The 24,560-nt window shown below is 29.6% G+C and overlaps 1 protein-coding gene and 2 pseudogenes across 1 annotated transcript; all 3 read right to left on the reverse strand.

Moving 5' to 3' along the window:
• Positions 1-1,077: 1,077 nt before the first annotated feature.
• On the reverse strand, positions 1,078-1,197 carry LOC136220992 (5S ribosomal RNA; annotated as a pseudogene).
• A 10,680-nt stretch (positions 1,198-11,877) lies between these two features.
• On the reverse strand, positions 11,878-12,694 carry LOC136220411 (BON1-associated protein 2-like). Its single transcript, XM_066008231.1, has one exon. The coding sequence runs from the start codon at positions 12,626-12,628 to the stop codon at positions 12,074-12,076; it is 555 nt and encodes a 184-aa protein (XP_065864303.1). The 5' UTR covers positions 12,629-12,694; the 3' UTR covers positions 11,878-12,073.
• Positions 12,695-16,259: 3,565 nt separating this feature from the next.
• LOC136220296 (BON1-associated protein 2-like) lies at positions 16,260-16,998 on the reverse strand (annotated as a pseudogene).
• Positions 16,999-24,560: the final 7,562 nt, after the last annotated feature.

Genomic DNA, 24,560 nt, shown 5'->3' on the forward strand with positions numbered 1-24,560 from the left:
AACCAAAAAAACCATAGGGACCAATCTGCGAAACGTGAAATCATAGGGCATTTATATATATGAAAAAATTACAAATAAAATTTATTGTTGTTCATTGATTTCACATGGATAGGTGTGTGATTTATAAAGGCTATGTTTGGTAAACAGGGGGTTTAAATTAAAAGTTTAGATCACTTTAGAGGTTTTTGACTAATCAAACTTAAAATATGTGTTTGGTAAATAGAGATTTGAAAGAATTTTTGGGTTAAAACATTTAATTTTGAAAAAACTAGTTTTATGAGCTTTTTCAATTAATTTATCAGTCATCTCTTTTGAATGATATTTTTACGTCTAATTAATACCATTTACTTAAATAAATGTTATTTGTTCCCTTAAAAAAAATAGAACGTATAAACACATCATCTAGTTATATTTTAGTGGTAAATGTGAATTAATAAATCTAAATTTACTATTATGTTTTTGAAAATTATATTTCAATTCAAAATTAATAATTAAATCAATGAATATTATTGGAAATTTTAAGAAGAATGTAAAATATTAAGTTTTTATTTTAGTTAATATTCAATTATAAATTAATTAGTATACATTAGAAAATGTATTATATAATATATTTTTTTGGTAGGAATGTATTATATAATATCTAATATAATATTAGTAATTTAATTCTAAAGTTGATGAAAAATCTTACCTTTATTAGTAAAAATCTAAAAAATAATTTTATTATTTAAATATATTTGGTATGCACTATAAAGATCTTAATTATAGCATGTATATATGTCATTTTTTAGAATGTAATTAAGAATATTAACTATTAAAAAAATAAAATAAATACCCATAAAATATCAATGTTCTTATTTATCTTCTTACATAAACACCTATTAGTAGTCCGCTAAGTTTTATCAAACATTACACAAACAACTAGTTAAATCAGCAAACCAAAAATGTAATTAGCTAACAGCTAACAACTTTGTCAAAGAATGACAAAATTAGCAAAATAAAAGAAATTGATTTGACTAATAATATTTACCAATGACGTGATATTTGAAATGTTTTATTTATTTTTTTAATTAAAAGTTTGGGGTGCGATATGAGAACTTTCCAAGATGTCACCAATCTTAGTACGACTCTCGTCCCAAGCACGTTTAACTTCGAAGTTCTGATGAAATCCGGTACATTAGTGCTGGTATGATCGTACCCTTAAAATGTTATATTTGATAATTGGTAGAAATTAATTGATTTGGTTGATTAGAAATTCGATATTCCACTTCAATTGAAGTTAAATATTAACACTTCTAGAAATTAGGCGTGGCTGTTCAAATCAGTCGATTCAACTTTGAACCACTCAATTGAAGTTAAATATTAACACTTCTAGAAATTAGGTGTGGCTGTTCAAATTGGTCGATTCAACCTTGAACCACTCAAAATTGGGATCCGAATTATACCATCTTTATTAAAATATGTATTATGCACTCGAGGGATTTGATCCTTACTCTAACTACGAGTGCTTAATCACCAAGCTAATATTTACTTCTCGCTTATTATTAACAATGTAGATATATACACGTATTCTACCAATTAAGCATTTATGGTTCTTTACTCACGGTACTATTACACCCGGATCTTAATTCTAATCTAATGGTTTTACTTTCAAAAGTTGAAGCGGTTTTGAATTTTGAGTAGGCCTATCGTTATAAGCAATTTCAGCTATAAGGTTATTTCTAAAAATTTCCCGCACATATTGGCTCAGGTTGTAGTGAAAATTATTTTTAACAATTAATTCAGGTTCATTAAAGCCGCAACATTCATCAACGTATCGCTATTGCCTACGAGGACGCCAATATGTTGAATAAGAAGTGTTTCAGAGGGAATTTGGTCATGAAAATTGCTATTCAGAAGGCGTTCAACACACTTGACTAGAATTGTTTTCTTGAGATTCTGGAAGCGTTCGGGTTTTCTCTCAATTGCAGGGATTGGATTTTTGGCATTTTTTCCTCTACTAGAATTTCCATTATGCGAGGTTTGGAAGTTGGCTGCTTATTGTTAGAATTATGGTTAGAACTTTGGTATTTCAATTGTAATATAATGGAGTTGGTAAATATATGTTGAGGTCATCGAATGACTAATGTAGTAGGAATATGAATTATTGTAGAATATATATTGAAGAGCAATGCCAAAATAAATAAATAAATAAATATGATATTATGATATTTGGATAAATTGGAGACTCCTAAGTTTTGATTGTGGTCTTTCTATTTCATGCCCGATGCCGATTGAGGCCGTCTAGGGTCGGGTGTAATAGTTTGGTATCAGAGCCTAGATTAAATTCTTCGAACCTAAGGTTGATAGTAATTGAGGAATATCGATATTTGGTGATACCTAAGAAATAATCGATAGTAATTGAAGAATATGAATATTTGGTGATAGCTAAGAAATAATCGATAGTAATTGAGGAATATGGATATTTGGTGAAAACTAAGAAATAATTTGGAATTTTTCGAGGATTGAGTAACTAGCTAATGATGGGAAGAAATGAGATTTGATGGTTAGTAAAATATTGGGTGTATGAAAATTAGTAAATTATTTGATATTTGGCGATATAGGTAACATACATGATATTAAGTATGACTTGGAGATGATATTTGAGAGTTTAATAGTTAGCTTACAACCATATATATATGAGATATGAGTAAATTATAACTTTGAGCTAGAGATAATAGAGAATTGTCTATATAGGTGCTGCGGGAGAATCAGATTCGTATCTGAATCTTATGATGCATTTTTCTACCAGATAGAGGATGAATCTGTCATAGAGTTAAATGAAAGTTCTTTATTTTTGTCTTACGTTTCTAGGGGTTTTTGAATCGTCTTAATCGGACTCCGTATGAAGAAGTTAGGTTGGAAACGACATTTGTTAGTCTTTATTTTTCTCTCAGTTATTTTCTTTGTTTGAGAGGTGTACGGTCAGGGGACCTACTATCTCCAACTCTCTTCGGGATTGTGAAGGACTTTCTTAGCCGCTTGTTGACTAGTTTAGCATTCCAGAATTCTGTCACTATTATGACTTACACGAGGACTACTTCCTTCCCCACACATTTTTTATACACAGATGATGTTCTAGTTTTTGGTGCTGCTAATATCTTTTATTTAGACACATTAAGTCTGATTTTTTTGTTAAGCATTTTTTTTGTTAAATTAGCTAATTATGAATATCTGATTCAGTTAAAAGAAATGTTCTTCATTTCATATATATTTAAAATAAGATTTTTTTTATTATTCCAGATAAGGTTTTTACAAATTTCGTATAGTCAAATTATAAATATCAAAAACTGATTCTGTACTATAAACGTAAAAATTTCGAACGCATATAAAATTATTATTAATTTGTGTTCAAAGCTAACTTTAGTCATCAAAGATTTAATGTGATTAGCAATAAAAAAAATTATGAATTTAATTTGTTCAAATAAAAAATAAACAGCTTAATGCAAAAAAAAAAAAAAAAAGGATCAACGGATTTTTTGCCTATTATAAATATAAAAACACGATATAAAAAGTTAGGTCCTTTCTACATAATATGATACAGGGCGTTTGGTATTCTATTGGGACAGAGATAAGGATAAAGGTTGAGATAAGGATAAAAATATGATAGTCAAGAATTATTATTCAATGTTTGGTACGTGGGATAGAGATAGAGATAAAATAATACATTTTACTATTTTAATCTTATTTAAACGGCATGACATTAATTTGAGGGATAAGATTGACTTTTCTATCCTATTAAAATCGCATGAGCTTATCCCACCTCCTTATACCATCATCCTCTTAGGTATAGGATTTGAGAGATAAGAGACTTATCCCTTATCTGTCTCACTCTTCTATCTCCTAAACAAATACAGAATAACTTATCTCGTGTTTTTCTTTTTATCTCTATATCATCTTTTATATCTCTTATAACAAACACGTGGTTACAATTCACTTTGGTTATCTTCTATATATTATATAAATTTCCAAAACTATATCTAATGAATGTAAACAATATTTTGAAATTCAATCTTAATTAAAAAAAATTAATATTTCAATTCAATTCTCAATTTTTTTTTATAATCTTAATCTTTTTATTTTGAAACTTTAATATACTTCAAAAATCTTTAAAATCCGTGTTCAATCCTAATTAAAACTATTACAATAAATATTTCAATTGGTTCTTCCTATACAATATGGTTCCAATTCAATATGGTTTTCGGCTATATATTATATAAATTTCCAAAACTATATCTAATGAAAGTGAACAGTATTTTCGGTTCAGTTTTAAATTAAAAAATCAATATTTTAATTCAATTTTGAATCTTTTTATTTCAAAATTCAATCTACTTGAAAAATCTTCAAAATCCGTATTCAATCCTAATTAAATCTATTAAAATAAATATTTCAATTAATTAGCATTTTTTCAACCATGGGATGAAATTTTAATTATTGATAAATAAAATGCAAAATTACATATATAACCCCAATATTCAAGACCATATTAATCCCAATATAATTAATAATTCCAGAAATTAAAATATGACTACTCAAACTTAATAAAAAAAATTGAGTAGTCATATTTTAATTTCTAATACATTGATCAAATATATAATTAAACTTCTGTTTTTTTTTTAAATATATAAAATAACAAAATAATAAAACCTAAATCATGAAGTTTTTATTTTTTCTGAAAGAACTAAATCATGAACTGAAACTTGGTCAAATGTATAAGTAAACCTCTAATACGTTGTCGTTTTATTCTCGGAGCCCCAAACATGTACCCCAGTACAGTTCCAACGCCAAAACTCTTTTCACGGCCAATCGGAATCGCCAGGGCCGCCGCCGTAGCAGAACATGTTTTTTGAGGCAATTCCACCTTCACTGAAAGGTTAATAATACCATTCCTTTCACCTCTTGGATCCCTCAACCTATAACTCACGAAATTCAAATAATTCGCCGGAATATCCCCGCCGGTGCAATCTGCGATCGGAATTACTGTGGAACCAATAATTCTATCTCCCCTCAACGACGCCGTTTTACAGTGGACTTCAATCGTTATGAAGCTTTCACGCAGAGGCAGGTCGAGTATGAGTTTTTGATTCCATGATGGATAGCTTCCCCCTGAATCCAGAGTACGATAATTCAGAGTATCAGTTCTAATTAAGACGTATGTGTTCTTCGTCACGTTTTTCCGATCAATTCGTAAATCTTCGCCGGATAAAACTGTGATTTCTAGGGTTCTGTACTCGCTTTCCATTTCGTCAAAACGGTGTCGGAGAAGGGAGGTGAAGCTTGAGGAGAAACATAGAAGAAGCTTGGTTATGGTATATTATATATACGTAGGGAATTGGAGATTTTCTTTTCCTTTTATGGATAATGTTTGAATAGGTAATTAATCTCGGAAATTTAATGCGGGACGGAATTTTGAATTTTGTTAACGTGATATGTTGGTTCTGTTTGGTAAAAAGTTTATTTTTGGTAAAACTAAAAACTTGAAACACTTTAGAGGTTTTGACTGGTCAAATCTTTAATAATAATAATTGGTGAATAGAGATTTGAAATAGTTTATTGAGTTTTAAAAGCTAATTTTGGAAAAGCTAGTTTTTTAAACCTTTTCAATTAGCTTATTGCTCCGTCTTTTTACCCTTAATTACTACTCTTTAACCCCAACTAAAGGTTTTACTATGTCCTTATTTGTTATTTTACACAAAGAGCTACTAAGCAATCAGCTAAGTTTTACCAAATAAATTTATATAATCATCTAGTCAAATCAGCTAACAAAAAAAAAAATAATCAACAAATAGTTAATACAATCAGATAATATCTATCAGCTAATTGATAAACAGAGCCATTAGTTTAATGTAGACCTCGGCATGGGCCGGGCCGGGCCGGGCTCGGGCCGGGCCTGTCGGGCCTGGTGATAAAACCTGATAAACCCAAGCCCAGCCCAAGCCCACACTAATTAGATTCGGGCTCGGGCCTAAACAAGGAATCCCAAGCCCGTCCGCCCAAGCCCATATCTATATTTAAAAAAATCAATTAAAATAAAATACTAACTTTTTTTTAATAAAAAATAATAAACATAATAGTTAATAAGTCTTGAAAAAATATAACAAACTAATACTTAAGTTCGAAATAAAATTACAACATAACAATAAAAAATAACTATCTAAAATTACAACATAACAATAAAATATAGCTATCTAAAATTTATATAATTAAATTTATAAATATATATATATATATAACGGGCCGGGCCGGGCCCGTCGGGTATTTATATAGCCCAGACCCGCCCATTTACCAGGCATGCTTAATCGGGCTTGGGCCGGGCCGAGCCCGACACTAATTTTATGTGTCCAAGCCCGGCTAAATGGGCCTGGGCTCGGGCCGGGCGGGCGGGCTCATCGGCCCATGGCAAGGTCTAGTTTAATGTCATGTTACATTGATTTGATTATCTGATACCAAATCAAATGGTTTTAGTCAATTTTTTTTATTTGGTAACTTTGTAAAATATGTGTTTTTTTGTGTGTACAAATACAAATATTATATGCTTAATAAATCGATCATGTGAAATTTATTTGTATTTTTTTATATATAATTTAAAGATTATTTAGATGTTAAAATGTTGTTATGTATCGATAGTTGGTAGACATTATTAGTTAATTTTCTTTTAAAATATTTATCCCCAACAATTGCTAATTATCAATTCTAATTAAATATTTTTTTATCTGATGTATGGAGTAAAGAAAACGAGGTAAAAATAAAAAAAATAAAACAAATACTTATGTCAATTTGGTTAAGTTGATTCGGTTTATTATTTCTAGACGCGTTCATGGGTTTGGTCGAACCGGACCTAACTTGAAAGAAAACTGATTCTAAAACCTAACTCAACCAACTAATTTATGTTAAAAAAATTTAATTAGAAATTATTGAAAATATAAATATGAATAACAAAAATACAACAAATTAAAATATTAGTTAATTATTCAATAAAACTCAACAAATATAATTTTATGTAATAAAAATATATTTAACAAATAATAAAAAATATAAAATGTAAATAGTATATGGGTGGGATAGGGCAGGTTGAGTTTGAGTTTTTACGAATTTCAAGTCCAACTCATTCTATACGTTCTTGAGCGGGTTCAGACTAGATCATGCCAATTTACAAATATACATGTACAAACCCAATTTATTAGTTGCTTGTTGCTACACAGATATTAATTGATTTTTATTGGCCAAAAGCATCATGAGGTCCCTGATCTTTCATTGTTTAGTGCATTAAGCCATCAATCTTTCATTTAAACACATTGACCCCCTGATCTTTCATTGTTTGGTGCATTAAGCCATCGATCTTTCATTTAGACACATTGAGCCCTTGAACTTTCATATATGGATGTATTAGGCCCTTCCGTAAATCAATCCATATATGAGTGTATTAAGGGCCTGTTTGATTCATCAAAATATAAAATTATACTGAACTGTTGCTACTAGTTTTAAAATGTATAATATGGACATGTTTTAAATTAATCAACAAATAAATTATAAAATAAAAATTGTATTATATAAATTAATAAAAATAATTTAACTAAAAAATAAAAAATTTATTGAACGCAACAAAACCTTGTTTTTCGATAATTATATTCTAAAAATAAAAATAATGTTAAAAAGGAAACATATTTTGTGCAAATAAAAAGGATAATTTTGTCAATAACAAGTAGCTACTAAAAACAGCTATTCATGAAAAGTTCTTTAGAGCTTTTCGTGAAAAACTCCAAAATGATGGAGTGTCCAGAGAAAATGCTAAACACTTCGGTTATATAAACCTAACCAAACAGGTCCTTAATACACCCATATATGAATTGATTTACGGAAGTGCCTAATACACTCATATATGAAAGATCAATGGCTCAATGTGTCTAAATGAAAGATTGATAGCTTAATGCATCAAACAATGAAAGATCAGGAGTTCAATGTGTCTAAATAAAAGATCGAAGACTTAATATACCAAACAATGAAAGATCAGGTGCCTCATGATACTTTTTTTGCCATTTTTCTTTTAAAAACAACTATCAATATATGTTTCTTAATCCTAATCAAATATTTTGTATTATACTATTAGAAATAAAACAACAAAAATATGCCACAAATACAAAAATAAAAAATAAAAAAACCAAACGCACGCTTAGTATTTTTTTCTTTATTGACGACTTTGGAATTGACTTTGTCTCAATTAAAATCTAATGATCGAAATTGAAATATGTAGCAATTACACGTAAGTAATGTCATCAACGAATTTATTATAGATAAAAACATACAATTCAGAAATACATCGAAAGATCTTTAATATACATATGCAATTTTATAGATTATGATAGAGCAATAATAGACAATGTATACTATTTTTTGCTCCATCCAGAATCGATTTTATAGTTTTTCTTCTTCTTAAGAATGAGCTACTGATTTTTTAATGAATTGGATCTATTTGAGAGTAGAAAAAAGTCACATGTATTTCCATGAATAAGAACTTGATAACTCGTATAGGGAGACAACACTCATATAAATAGATAAAAGTTTGATATTAGTAGATTGGTCAAAAGTTTTATTCAATAAAGAAAAAAAATATAAAGTAAAGAAAGTTTTTATCTTTCAGTTAAAATTCGGAAAAGAAAAATCCAAACCTCCATAAAGAAGTTGAGATTTTTTTTTTACGGTTACAGTTTTACAAATAACAAATTATTTGATAATCTCAAATTAATTTTTTTTTTTTATTAAAGGCTGGTTATCGAGAAAATCTCAGATTAGTTATGTTTAATATATTTTAATCATTATTTATAAAATGAACGGTTGTGATTTAATTATTCAATAATTTTTAATTATAAACTGTTGCTCGTCTTCTTTCTCTTCTTTTCCATGGTCAAATTCTCATAATAAAGTAAAATCTTTATAAATTAATATTCGATAAATTAATAAAATTTTAAGATAATAATTTCTTCTGGTCCCGATCTGGATCAGTTCAGTAAATTTATACTCGATAAATTAATATCTCTATAAATTAATAAAATTTCAAGATCACAACATTATTAATTTATAGAGGTTTGACGGTATATTTCAAACTTTCTTCTTAAATGAAGTTTGTCTTGTTTCTTTCTCCTCCCACCGGATTAGGTTTTCAGTATTTTTTTATTGTTTTTTTAAGTCGGTGTTCATATATTTTTTGATCTTTTTATCAGCCTGAATTGTATCTGCTCTCTATTATTCTATTATTTATACCTTTTTTCAGATTTAGTAAAAGTGGAAATGATTTACTTTATCCGTAGAATAATATAAATCTATGTGGTTGGATAAAAAAAAATTATTCAGATCCGATTATTTACTCTTTATAGTCATTTTAATTCTTACCGCTTTCTTAATATACTTGTTATTATTTCATTAAATGAATATATAAGTATTTTTATATAAAAAATAAAACAATTGATAAAATAATTGAGACCACAACATAACTAAATTGAGAGAATTTGAACTTTTTTTTAGGGAAGAGAATTTGAACTTTTAACTTCCTTAATAAATTTAATTTAATTTAAGGTTAATTATAAATAGATGCAGTGTGGTTTTATGGATTTGCAGATATATATGATTTAAGGTTAATTATAAATACATGCAGTGTGGTTTTATGGATTTGCAGATATGCACCTATGATTTTTTTGTTACAAACAGAATTATATAGTTTGCAAAATTTTCATTTTTTTTAACGACCCCAAAATGAAATTTTTTAAAAGTTAAATGATATTTCAAATAATTTTAAGTTTTCAACTTTTTGGGTTTGAGGTCATTTAGGTGTTGTTTGTTATGAGAGAGAAGGTTAATGTTTTTGAGAGAGAAAACTCAAAAAATGATGATTTTGAAAAATTAAAAATATGGTTCCATAGTAAATATGATACTAAACAACTTTAATTATTGAAAAAATTTCATTTTGATATCGTTATCGGCCAAATTTAACAATGTCAATAAAAAAATAAAAATTTTACAAACCACAGGATTACGCTAGTAACAAAAAATATCACATGTACCAATCTACTACAAATCTGTGAAACCAGAAGACATCTATTTATAAATAACGCTTTAGTTTAAAAGTCGTTTTTTTAAATTTTTGAAAGGATAAGATACCAAAATAGACTTATGGTATTTTGAGAAGTATTAATTTAGCTTTCATATACAAAATAACATCAATATAGACTTAATGTTTAAAAGATATTCTAATTTAGACTTCGAAACATAACACAATAAACCATTTCCTTTTTTTAATAAGTTTAATTTTTTTTTAATAAAATTGAGGAAAATAGATGGATCTTTCTTAAAATTACAAAAAAAAGCATTTATGTTACTTGTAAATGGAAAATACAAGTCAAGGAGCTTTGACCTTGTCAAAGTCAAACAAGAAAAAAAGGCTGCATGGAACAAATTGCTGTCTTTCCGTGCAACTACACGGATAGATAAATACGAATAAATTTTAGAAATAATGTGTAATTTTATCTCTAGTGTTTTGTTAAATTTAGTAAATTTAAAAAATAATTATTAAATTGTCGTTTCGATCATGAGTCTCGTCATCTACACTTTACATATGCGTCAGTTTATTACTAATTAGTAACAAAGTATAAACATATAAGTAGACGTGAAAAAGATATATACTATATTTTATACAAGTTGGAAAAAAATTAAGATAATTTATCGAATTTAGAAATATTAATTTCCAGTTTTATTATTAAATCATAAAAAAATATGAAATCTTTTTTAGAACCAACAGAAACGCAATTGATATAAAATAAAAAAACAAAATATCCGTTTTTATAATGATGTCTCAAATTGACCGAACTTGTCAATATTAAAGGTAAAATTGCTCTTTAGTTAAGAATAAAATTGTAAAATTTTAGACGTTAAGAATAAAATCGCTGTAAATGTTAATAGATATTTTTGCTTTTTTTTTTCTAAACTTTACTACATATTTAGTGCATGAAGTCATTTTTGGTGTTGGATAAACAAAATTAATATCACAGTAAAAAAACAAAATTGATATCACAGTCTATAAGAGTAAGAAAAAGGCATAATATTCATTTTGATTCCTTAAACTAATGCTTCAAAGTTAATTATGATCTTAAATTATTAAAATCATTAATCAGATCTCCGAATTAAGTAAAAATCACTAATTGAGTCCCTATTCTATACAAAAATCATCAATCGAGGCCTCACCAAAATTCATCCAGTTGAACAGTTTCAGACCCTCTTTTCCAAACTCATTTTGAACCAAGGCAGAGATTATTATAGTGTATATCAAATAGTCACAGTTTCTGATTTTAGGATATGATAGAGACTCAATTGATGATTTTGCTTAGTTCAGAGACCTGATTGATGATTTTGATAGTTTAGGATCCTAATTGACTTTGAAACTTTAATTTTGAGAACCCAAATGGATGTAATACCCCCAAAAAATGTAATTATTTATATGATAATTACTTCTATCCAACAACTGTTTTAAATCTACTACTTTAGTTTTTAGGTTTCAAATCTATATAACTTACTAATATAATTAATGAATTATTCACGAATAAAGTTAATAAACATAATTAATAAGAACCTTGTGAGCAAAGCTCGTAATATAAAGCTGCTCGCGAGCGATTCATATACGCTTTTTTAATAAAATGAATTCAAATAGGATGTTGAGCATGTCCATATTTTGTCGAGCCGAGTATGAGCAGATCAAAACTCGGCTTGATTACAACTTTATTTGAATAACCTCAGATACAAGGATGGATTCAAAGAGACTTGAGTAGCAACTAGTCGTCGAAAAATGCCAAAAAATCTATAAAACATATATTCGGAGTTTTAATTTTTTATATAAAAACATCTGAATTATATTAATTTAGCATTTATAAATCTCGTGACGGTTCAGCCGGATTAATTGTATCTAATGAAAGAAAAATCATAAACAAATTAACATATGAGATTTCATTATTAGTTATTCGTTTGTAATTACAAATAATGCACTCGAAATCAATTAAGCACGAGTTGCACACCAGACAGGGACGCCGGATACAACTCCACCGCCGTGATAATACGAATTCCCTTGCACCGGCGACCCCCATCTCGTCCCTGAATAAAAGGAAGAAGAAGAACAATTCTTTCTCACCGGCGGCAAAACATAATCGGCCAAACCTTTCACTACTTTGACAGAAACATTAATAATCCCATTCTTTTCACCTCTTCCATCTCTCAACCTATAACTCAACAAATGCAAATAATTTATCGGAAAATAACCTCCTGAGAAATCAGACACCGGAATCGAAGCTGTTCCGATCAGTCTATTCTCCGATCCATTAATCCTGCATTCAACTTGTACAGTAATAAAACGAGAATGTGAAGCCATTTCCATTTCTAATTTCTGATTCCAAATAAGATTGCTTCCTCCTTCGTGATCTGCTCTCGTTGATCTACAATTGAGATTATCTGTTTTTACGACGACGAACGCATCTTTTTTTACTGGTTTTCCGTTTAGACGGAGGTTTTCTGCTGATAAAACGGTGATTTCTAGATTTTTGGATGATGATTCCATTAATTGGAGGATTAATTAAGAAATAAGTTGAAATTGATAAAGAATAATCTGAAGAGGTGGTTATATATAAGGAAGCATATCGGAAAAAATGAAGTTAGGGAGACATGAGAGAGAAAGACTGCCGATGTTTCCTTTTTTTTTTTTTATACCTCATACGACGTGTCGTCAAGGAAGCTTCTTCTTAATATAACAAAAAAAGACCAGAGAAGAATTCTTTTAGAATACGTGTGGTGTGTGTGACAACGGTCTGATTAATAAATTAACATTATCTTGTGTACTTTAGGTATTCCCTATGTTTTATAAATTAACAAAATGTGTGAGATATGTAAATGGATATCCTTAGTTGAGCTAGATTTATAATTAGCTCTAAAAATATATTCAGTAAAACATCAATTAATTAATTAATGTGTATGGATTGAATTAAAAAATTAAATATTATAGGATAATTTTTTTTTCTAATGGATCGGTTTAACCTTCGTTTAATATTTAGGGTCCGTTTGTTTTACCTACAGTTTGTTGTTACGGTTTGCTTTTTGCTATTTACTGTTGCTGCTTGCTGTTACGGTTTGTTGTTTGTTATTGGAAAAAGCTGTTTTTCCAAAAAGCAGAAAAATTCTCTGCTTTTATAAAATGCTGCTTTTCAGGTGTAAAAAGTAAACAGAAGGTCACTAACCAAACATCTAATACTGTTTTTTAGGTGTAAAAGGCAAACAAGAGGTCACTAACCATACACCAAAAACTCTCTATTTTAAAGTGAAATGACAAACAGAAATAATATACACCTTAAGAAAAGAGATAAACAGAAATACGAAAATCAGCAACCAAACACCACCTTAAGAAAAGAGATAAACCTTTCTTTAAATGGAAAATAAGGATAAATACAAGTCAAGAAGCGTTGACTATGTCAGAGTCAAACAAGAAAAAGCTAAAGGCTGCATGGAACAAATAGTTGTCTTTCCATGCAACTGCACACATGAATATGATAAATCTCTTGTGCATGAAGTCATTTGTGTGTGGGATAAAAAAAAATTAATGTCACAGTAAAAAAAAAATTGATGTGACATCTTAGATTTTAGTATTTAAAATCTATACTAGTTTATTCATAAAATTTTATATAAATAAATAGATAAAAAGGGATTTTTTTCCTAAATAATGCTATTTTTAGCATTATTTCCTTATATAAATCCATATTAAAAATAATATACACTGTAATATTTATTTTTTTTAAATTATAGGGCTCGTTTGTTTTACCTACTGTTTGCTATTTACTATTACGGTTTGTTATTTGCTGTTTACTGTTACGGTTTGTAGTTTGCTGTTGGAAAAAACTGCTTTACAAAAATACAGAGATTCTCTGCTTTTGTAAAAGGCTGCTTTTCGGGTGTAAAGGGCAAACAGGAGGTCACTAACCAAACACCTAATACTGCTTTTTAAATATAAAAGGCAAATAAAAAGTTAATAACTAAAGACCTAAAATTTTCTCTTTTGAAGTGAAAAGATAAAAGCGGCATAAGAAGGCAGCTGAATCGGTGAATAAGGCACCGGTTTGAAAAAGTATAAAGACCCTAGTTGTTATTTAATAACTGGGATCAATACCATGTCTGTCAAAAGCAAATATAGAAATACAAACTGGTTTCACTGACACCGATAAATGCATCACTGGTATCAGATTGCATGTGAATCTCACCTAATGTTTCGTTGAGTTCGAAACATTATTGAAGAAAAATATATTCTATCTAGATAATGTTTCGTCACTTTTTTTTTTTTTGAGATGCATATGTTTTGTGGTTTTAGACCGAGTCAAACTGGATAATGTGTTGTTCCCCCAAATATTTTTCGTATGGTTTTAGGTACATGAGAGCATCTCCAAGGGACTCTTAGTGAGCTCTCTAAAAATAATATAAATAATTGACTCTTAGTGATTTAAGAGTGACTAAGATATATCATCTCCAACAATGTTCCATATATTCACTCCTTATTTATTATTTTATTATTAAGATCATTCTTTATTGTTACATTACCAATAGTGTGAGGAGAGAGACACATCAATAATAAATTATTAATAAAAAATAAAGTTAGGAGACACTAAGAGGTGGAGAGAGGCTTTCTATTAATAGAGATGATGGGGAGACTCTTAGTGATTTAAGGAGCCACTAAGTGGCTGTTGGAGATGAATTTTCATTCTCCCTTCTCAAATTTTAACTTAAGAGCCAATTTAAGAGACTGTTGGAGATGCTTTGAGCTATGAGCTATTTTAGTATTTGACTTGTATTAGTCACGTAATTTTCTTAAAAAACCATTATGTTTTAGGCCTAATACACAAATAACCTTTTGAATTTATTCAAATAATTGCCCCTCAAACTTTCAATTGTAACAACTTACTCCTCAAATTTGTTCAATTGTAAAACATAATCTCTCAAAATTCTCCAATTGTAAAACATAACCCTAAATTACTGATATGAACTGCAATTGAAGAAACACGTGAAATACAAAAGCTGCAATGCTCGTGGAGTGTGATAATTAGATCTTTGGCGTGATACGAATCCGGGGAAACATTTTTACGATTGCTTCAAGTATAGGGTAAAAAAATTCGCAATTTGGGGTAATGTTTTACAATTGGACAAGTTTAATGGATAAGTTGTTACAATTTAAAGTTGGAGGGGACAGTTGCAACATTTGGACAAGTTCAGAGGGTTATTGTGTATTAGGCGTATGTTTTAATTAAATACTTTCTTGGTTTTAGGGTTACTTATACAACTGGCCTAATTAAGAAACTGATTTTCATTTTTAGATCCATTACGGCACATGCTACTTGTATTGTCTATTTTTTATAAAAGAGATGAGTTTGCGCTTAAACATAATGAATCTTGGTTCGATAGCTCACAAACAGACCCAATTATAGATTCATGAACAATCTCGATTTTAATTTTTATGAACAATCTTGCGAGTAAGTTCGGTTTGATTATTTTTTAATAATAATATTTGTTTTATAGAAGAAGAAATGTAAAACTACGTGGTTCATAAAATTTAAGTTTTGTAAATTTAAAAAATATGGAGCTTATGAAAATAATTAACGAGTTGTTCGTTAGTAAAGTTCATGAACCTAATTAACAACCTGCTTATGACCAAAACTCATAAACAAATAAATATGCTATAGAGAGCAGCTCACAGTCAGATAATTTTCTTAATAAAATTTCAAACAAGTTTGTCAAAGATTTTTTTGGTCATTCATGTGCTTTCACGTTTTGTCATACAGACACCTGTGATTTTTTTTTGTCAAAAACGAGAACTGAGGTTTATTTAACGACTTTATCCTATTTAATAATTATATTTCTATAAAAGGAGAAATATAAAACTATCGTAGTTTTATAGGTATCAAAATTAGTAGTTTATGAACATAATTAATAATAAGTTGTTCGGGAATAAAATTAATTAACAGAATTAGAAAGCTTATTGCGAGCAAAATTCGTAAACAAATAAATGAATTGTTCACGATCATATCATGATCATATAATTTTTTTTACTGAACTCAATCAACAATAACAAATGGTTGAGTTCGAGCTCGAGTTTGTCCATATTCTATCGAACCGAGTATGAACAAGCTAAAAATCGACTCCATTGTAGCTAAAAATCGACTCGGTTACAATCGAGTTTTTGAACAACCTCGAACCGATTAATTAGATCTAATTAAAAAAAACCAATAACAAATTAACATGAAATTTCATTGTTCTTTATTCATTTGTAATTACAAATAATGAACTGAAAATCAATTAACTACGCACACCAGACAGGGACGCCGGTTACAACTCCACCGTGATAATACGAATTCCCTTGCACCGCCGATCCCCATTTTGGCTCGGAACAAAAAGAAGAAGAAGAATTTCTAACCGGCGGCAAAACATAATCGGCCATCCCCTTCAATACTTTGACAGAAACATTACTCTCAACCTATAACTCAACAAATGCAAATAATTCACCGGAAAATAACCTCCTGAGAAATCAGACACCGGAATCGAAGCTGTTCCGATCAATTTATTCTCTGATCCATTAATCCTGCATTCAACTTGTACAGTAATAAAACGAGAATGTGAAGCCATTTCCATTTCTAATTTCTGATTCCAAATAGGATTGCTTCCTCCTTCGTGATCTGCTCTGGTTGATCTGGAATTAAGATGATCTGTTTTTACGATCACGAAGGCATCTTTTCTGAGTAGTTTTCCGTTTAGACGGAGATTTTCTGCTGATAAAACAGTGATTTCTAGATTTCTGCATAACGAATCCATTAATTAGGAATTTAAATAATTTGGAATTGATAATAATCTGGATTTGAGAAATTAGGAAGATAAAAGGTGGTTATATATAAGGAAGCATATCGGAGAAAAGAAGTTAGCCGGAAAAGAGAGAGAAAGACTGCGGATGTTTCTCTCTCTTTTATACCTTCTTCTCCGACGTTTCGTCCAGGGAGGAAACTTCTCCTTAATAATATAATAATAATAAAAAAAAAAACAGAGACGATTTCTTTTCAAATACGTGTGGTAAAATACCTGTGACGTTAATAATTTAAACTTATCTTATATATATAATTTTTTTTATAACACTTTAGACCCGGCCATGGGTCGGGTCGGGTTCGGACCGGCCAAACGGACTTTTTTTATAGAAGTCCTCGACTCAAGTCCAGCCCACTAGTAATATAGGCGGGTTCGGACACGAGCTGGACTCGGACTTAAAAATCAAAATCCAAACTCAGCCCATGTAAACCCACCTAAATATATATACATAATTTTTTAATTATAAAAAATAAATTTAATACTTAAAAATAAATATTTAATATATAAATATATAAAATTTATTAATTAATATTAATAGACGGGCCGGATTGGGCCGGCCCGTGCTATTTTTATTAATCCCAAGCCCGTCTAAAAAATAGGCGGGTTTTAGCAGGTCTGGACCGGGCCGGGCCTAACAACAATTATCATTATCTCAGTCCGGCCCAAGGGATGCGGGCTTGAGCGGGTACCCGGGCCCGTGGATAGGTCTAACTTATCTTATGTATTTTGAAATTTAGAAAGAAAAAAAAAACTTTAATTGATATTTATATCCTTGTAAGTTTTATCTACTCGCGCACGTTGAACTTTTAAAATAATCTATCATATATTTATAATTGGTCAACTATTGGTATATAATAGGTTTTTATTAAGGATGACAACGGATACTGTATTCACACGTACCATGTACTACCCGGTCTTAATAGAACTACCCGTACCCTGTATAAAAGGATATGGAATGGATATGGGATCAAAATCATTACCCGTTAGGATAATGGGACGGGTATGAGAATATCCCCAGGGTACCCGGTATCCGCTACTCATTATAACTTTTTTTTAATAAATATCATTGTTTTTTAGATGTAAGATTTGAACCTAACCTTTCGTTTTTCAACCATTGAATTATACCACTAAGATACTTTATTCTTATTAATTTAAGTTTAATTTGTTCAATTTTTAAATAAATAATTTATTAAATTTATATTTGTTAAATTTGTAATATTTTTTATTTTATTTATTGATTCTTAATGAGTAAGGGTTGGGACGGAGACAGGGGGTTCGGGCCCTTCTGGCCGTTGGAACCACCATGGTCAAGTAGTTTCGGTCCCCCTATCTCTATAAAATTTGAGGTGTTGTGATGTTCTCGCCCTTCTGTTTCCAAATATTTAGATCGCATGCTGAATTAGCATTCAAAATTGCCCTAGTCCTGTTAGGTTCTCTCTAAATCTAAAATTCTATTTTTTTTTTTGCATGTTAGGACCTCTCTAAATTCAGATTTCTAATGTTAGGACCTTAGAATTTTAATCCACCTAAATATAACGGTAAATAATCAAATTTACGTGGTCATCAGGATCCATATGAACGCAACCGCTAAATATTATTGACCCTTAATTTTACATTGATAATTTCCCCGCTCGTTGACTTTGGTCTCATTTGTTTTTGTTTTCCGCCCAAAACCAAAAGGGTAAAATACATGAATAGTAAAAAATTACAACTAAATCATATCAATAAACTTAATTCTTAATATGTCATTATTCTCTATATATTATGATTTTATACTATAATTTAAAAAATTTAGACTTCAATTCATAAATCATAAATCCTAGAAAATATATTCTAGACTTCTGATTTATAAATTTTAATTCTTAAAATATATTAAAAGTACTGATTTTACTAGTATAACATAATCAAACATAACATAATCAAACAATTATGACTTGATATATTTGTAAATAGTTTTTAAAAGATGAATTTCTATGTAATTTTCCCAAACCAAAAACACACCAAACGTGTATATTCCATGCCACCTCATTGTAATTTTCAAAGTCATAACTGCCAATTAATCACATAATCGTTGGAAGAAATTTTAGAATAGCACCACGTGAATTGAATTAAAAGATGATTGACATAAAAAGTACTTATCTAAATTAGTTTCAAATTAACTATAAAAAAATAAACCTAAAATTTAATTCCAACGTTTTAAGAAAAATCTAAATTTAGTTTTAGAATCTGTTTGGTTCAACTGTTTGCTAATAGTTGTTGTAGTTGCTGTTAGCTGTTTATATTTGCAGTAAACTATTAGTTGATGCTATTAGCTGTTTAATAATTATTATTTTTAAATGAAAAAGTATCAATTAATCAAGATGTAAGTCTTTACACAGTGTCTGCAGTAACCAACTTGAAGCTTCAAACGAATAAAAGACGTTAGCATTGGAACGGACATGTTGAGCAACGGCATGAGCTGCCCTGTTCGCTAACCTCAAAGAATGAGACACTTTAAAATCGTGTTGGTTGAATAAAAGTTGTTTACAGTCTTTGATAATGCTACCGAATTCTGATAAATCATCCGATGTCGAGTTGATACTGTTTGCTACTTCTAATGCATCACATTCATAAATCACATTGGTGCAATTTAACGAAATAGACCATTGCAAAGCTTCACGAAGTGCCAGTGCTTCCATAACTCTCGATTCAGACATAAACGGAAAAATGTTTGCTTTGACAGCCCATGAATGTACCATCGGAACTCCTGAGTATTACTCATGTTCCTCCGGTTAAGCTTTCCGAAAATAAAGCGGCATCACAGTTGCATTTCACCTATGAATGTTTGCTATTAGCTGTTTAATTATTAGTGTTTGGTAAAATTATACTCCGTCTGTTTCATATTACATGTCGTTTTTTAAAGAGTTGCATAGAAATTAAGGATATTAGAAAACGACATTGTTACCCCTTATTTATTGATTCTGTTATTTATTTATTCTATAATAAGTCTATTATTTTAATTAATTTTCATAAACCCACGTTTTATAGCAGGATAAAAGATGGTTTAACGTGTACTTATAATATAAAATGACATGTATAATGAAACAAAAAAAAGTCTCTAGAAAGACATGTAATATGAAACAGAGGTAGTATTAAACTGTTGTTGCTCGGATTTAAAATGTCTAATATGAATATGTTTTAAATTAATCAACACATTTTATTTATGTTTATTATCTATTACTAATGATAATAAAATGATGCGCATGTGAAATGTAGATGACAATATTCATGAGCAATAAGACTTGCTCTTGTTGTCAACGTTAGGGGTATAATTGCACCATTTTAGACGTTAAGGGTAAAATTGCTCCTAGCTATAAACGTTAGAGGTATTTTTGCACATTTTTCTATTATAAAATAAAAAATGTGTTACACAAATTAATAAAAATAATCTATATAAAAAAATAAAAAATTTATTTCACGCAACAAAACATTGTTCTTCCCATGATTATATTATAAGAAATATAAATAATGCTAAAGGAGAAAATATATTATAGAAATAAGAAGGATAATTTTGTAAATAACAAATAACTACAAATAATTGTTTATGAAAAGCTCTAAATATGATTTTTTCATGAAAAACTCCAAAATGCTGCAGTTTCCAGAAAAAATGCTAAATGTTTCGGTTATATAAGTCTAACCAAACGTTATATTTCCTATGGTTTGGAGTGAAACACTAAACGCTCATCCAAAAAGCTGAAACAAACAGGCATGTTTGGTTCAGCTGTTAGCTAATAGCTATTGTGGTTGCAGTTTGCAGTTTGCAGTTTGTTAGCTATTGTTGTTAGTTGTTTGTTATTAGTTGTTTAATTACTAGTGCTTGGTAAAATTATATTGAACGGGTGTTGTTCGGATTTAAAATGTCTAAAATAGACATGTTTTAGATTAATAAACGATAAAATTATAAAAGGGAAAATGTGAAAAAATGCTTTTAAAATTTACAACTAGGAATAATTTTACTCTTAACGTCTAAAATGGTGCAATTTTACCCATAATGCTGGTAGCTAAAATCAATTTTACCCTTAACATTGGCAAGTTAGGTCGATTTCAGATATTATTAGAAAACATAAATATTTTATTTTTTATTCTATACCAATTGCACATATCAGTAGTTTTAAAAAAGAGATTTTTTTTGTGATTTAATAATAAAATTGAAAATTAATATTTATAAATTCGGTGAAATATTTGAAATTTTTGTCAAACTCGTACAAAAGACGGTATATATTTCTTTTATTTTCTTAAAAAAACACGTCTAATCATATGTTTGTTATCTGTTACTAACGATGATAAAATGGTGCACATATGAAGTGTAGATGACAATATTCGTGACCGAAAAGACAGCTTGGTAAACTATTTCTCAAATTGACCCAACTTGTCAATGTTAGGGGTAAAATTGCTTTTGGCTGCCAATATTAGGAATATAATTTCACCATTTTAGACGCTAGAGGTAAAATTGCTCCTAGCTATAAACGTTAGGGGTATTTTTGCACTTTATCCTATTATAAAATAAAAAATGTGTTACACAAATTAAAAAAAATAATCTATATAAAAAATAAAAATTTTATTGAATCCAGCAAAACATTGTTCTTCCGGTAATTATGTTGTAGAAATATGAATAATGTTAAAGAATAAGCATATTTTATGGAAATAAGAGGATAATATTGTCAATAACATATAACTACAAACAACTGATTATGAAAAGCTCTAAATATGAGCTTTTCATTAAACGCTCCAGAACGCTACAGTTTTCAGAAAAAATGCGAAACGATGCGGTTATATAAACCTAACCAAACGCTATATTTCCTCCGGTTTGGAATAAACGCAAAACGTTCATCCAAAAAGCTGAAACAAAACATCCTCTTAGTATGGAACCAATTTTTTTTATTTTCCAAAATTATTATTTTCAGAATTTTCTCTCTCTAAACATCAAATTTTCTCTTTCCTCGCCAAGTCTTTGAATTTTTCAAATTTGAAACCGTCAACAGTCATTTAATTTTAAAGCTATTGTTTTTAGGGAAAAAAAAATTTAGTGCTCTTCTAGTAAAAAAAAATTCTCAGTGCTCTTCTGGTTAAAAAAAAAAAACTTCAATCCTCATTTGGAAAAAATATATTCCACAAGTATCTGTTTAACAAACTTGAATATAAGGGCAGATACATGTTGGTCCGGGTCCTTCCGGCCGCCGTATTCCCTATGACCAGAGATTGTTCGGTTCTCCTGTTTTCATAAAATTTGAGACTATGGTAGTTTCGGTCACATGTCTCCAAGAAATTTTGAGCTTGATCATGTTTAGGTCTTTTGTAAATCTAAAATTCTAATGTTTTTTACTAGTTGGACGTTTATTAAATTCAATTTTTTTGTCTTTTTAAATCCAATTTTCTATATCCGATTTTTTTATGTTATAGATAATTATTTTTACATGTTAAGAATTTTAAACATAATGTAATTTAATTTTGAGAAGGTTTACGTTGGTATTTAAAATTAGTTTTTGATCACTCAAATTATAACAAATATATAAAAAAAAATTAAACAAATTGGATTTAGTTAAAAAAAATAAACTACACACTTGTGTAAAGTCCATCCAATCGACTAATCTTGTATACGTGGCTGCCTATACGTATATTGTGTGGGACTATACCCAAGTAATTATGTCATTATCAAGAGATATGTGTTGACTGAATTTGAACTTTATTAGTTTTTTGGTAAATTACACCATGGCTATTGAACTTTATTCATTTTAACATTATGGGTACTGAACTTTAATTTTTAAAGTTATGACCACTAAATTTTACTCTTTTTAACATATGTGCCTACTAAACTTTAATTAATTCCCCAAAATGACTTGTAATGATCTCAAAATAAAAATATTCAAGAATTAAAGTTGTTCAAAACAACATTTACCATGAAACCACATTTTTTATTTTCTAAAATCACATTTTTAGAGCTTTCTCTCTCTACAAATTTACCCTCTCTCCTAAACTAAAAACACCTAAATGACTTCAGAATGAAATTTTTTAAGAATTAAAGCTCCTTAGAATATTATTAACTCTTCAAAAAATTTATTTTGAGACCATCAAATATCGTTTTGAGACGTTGAGTAGTCACCAGTATTAAAAAGTGTAATATTCAATGATCATACCTAGGGGTGCACTCGAGCCGAACCGAGACCGAACAGGGTCCGGCTCGGCTCGAGAAGTGCTGAGATCGGACTCGGTTGGAGCTCGAAGCTCGCCGAGCCTGAAATTTTGAAGCTCGGCTTGAGCTCGAAGCTCGTCGAGCGGTTCGTTTTGATTTTTTTTAAATCATTTTTTGAATATATTTAATTTTACTTGATTAAAATTTTATTATCTAATATCAGTGTTCCAATTAAGGAATACCAAATTTAAATTCCAAAAAACAAATATAACATTTAAATATGTTTTTTTAGCCTCATACAAATTGAATGTCTTTATATTTTTTTAGGATCAATTAATATAATTATTTTTTATTATTATTTGTTACATCATAAATTAAATATTAATATATATACTAATTAAAAAATCAATCGAGTCCGTTCACGAGCTTTCGGGCCGAACCTAAAGAAACTCAGCTTGGCTCATGAATGTCTCGAGCCGATCCCGAACTCAAACTGAGCTCTATCAAGTCGAGCTTTGACCGAGCCGAGTTCGGACAGTTTGTGAACCACCCTGACTTATTTGTACCCCTAGTCACACCGTTAATAATTGAAGTTTAATAACCACACTGTTAAATGGATAAAGTTCAGTCGTCATAGGTGTAATTTACCAGTTAGTTTTTCTATGAGCAATTAAAAAGAAGCTTCCTTCCTCCTTGACGACGAAGCGTCGGAGAAGATATAAAAGAAGGAGAAACATCCGCAGTCTTTCTCTCTCTTTTCTTGCTAACTTCATTTTCTCCGATATGCTTCCTTATATATAACCACCTCTTATCTTCCCAATTTCTCACATCCAGATTATTCTTATCAATTTCAACTTATTTCTTAATTGAATCCCCTAATTAATGGATTCATCATCCATAAATCTAGAAATCACAGTTTTATCAGCAGAAAACCTCCGTCTAAACGGAAAACTAGTAAGAAAAGATGCGTTCGTCGTCGTAAAAACAGATAATCTCAATTCAAGATCAACCAGAGCAGATCACGAAGGAGGAAGCAATCCTATTTGGAATCAGAAATTAGAAATGGAAATGGCTTCACATTCTCGTTTTATTACCATACAAGTTGAATGCAGGATTAATGGATCGGAGAATAGACTGATCGGAACAGCTTCGATTCCGGTATCTGATTTCTCAGGTGGTTATTTTCCGGTGAATTATTTGCATTTGTTGAGTTATAGGTTGAGAGATGGAAGGGGTGAAAAGAATGGGATTATTAATGTTTCTGTGACAGTAGTGAAAGGCTTGGCCGATTATGTTTTGCCGGCGGTGAGAAATAATTCTTCTTTTTGTTCGGAGACAAAATGGGGATCGCGGGTGCAAGGGAATATGTATTATCACGGCGGAGTTGTAGCCGGCGTCCCTGTCTGGTGTGCTTAATTAATTGATTTTCTATCTG

The sequence above is a fragment of the Euphorbia lathyris genome, chromosome 2 (assembly GCF_963576675.1).
Source record: "Euphorbia lathyris chromosome 2, ddEupLath1.1, whole genome shotgun sequence".
Lineage (NCBI taxonomy): Eukaryota > Viridiplantae > Streptophyta > Magnoliopsida > Malpighiales > Euphorbiaceae > Euphorbia > Euphorbia lathyris.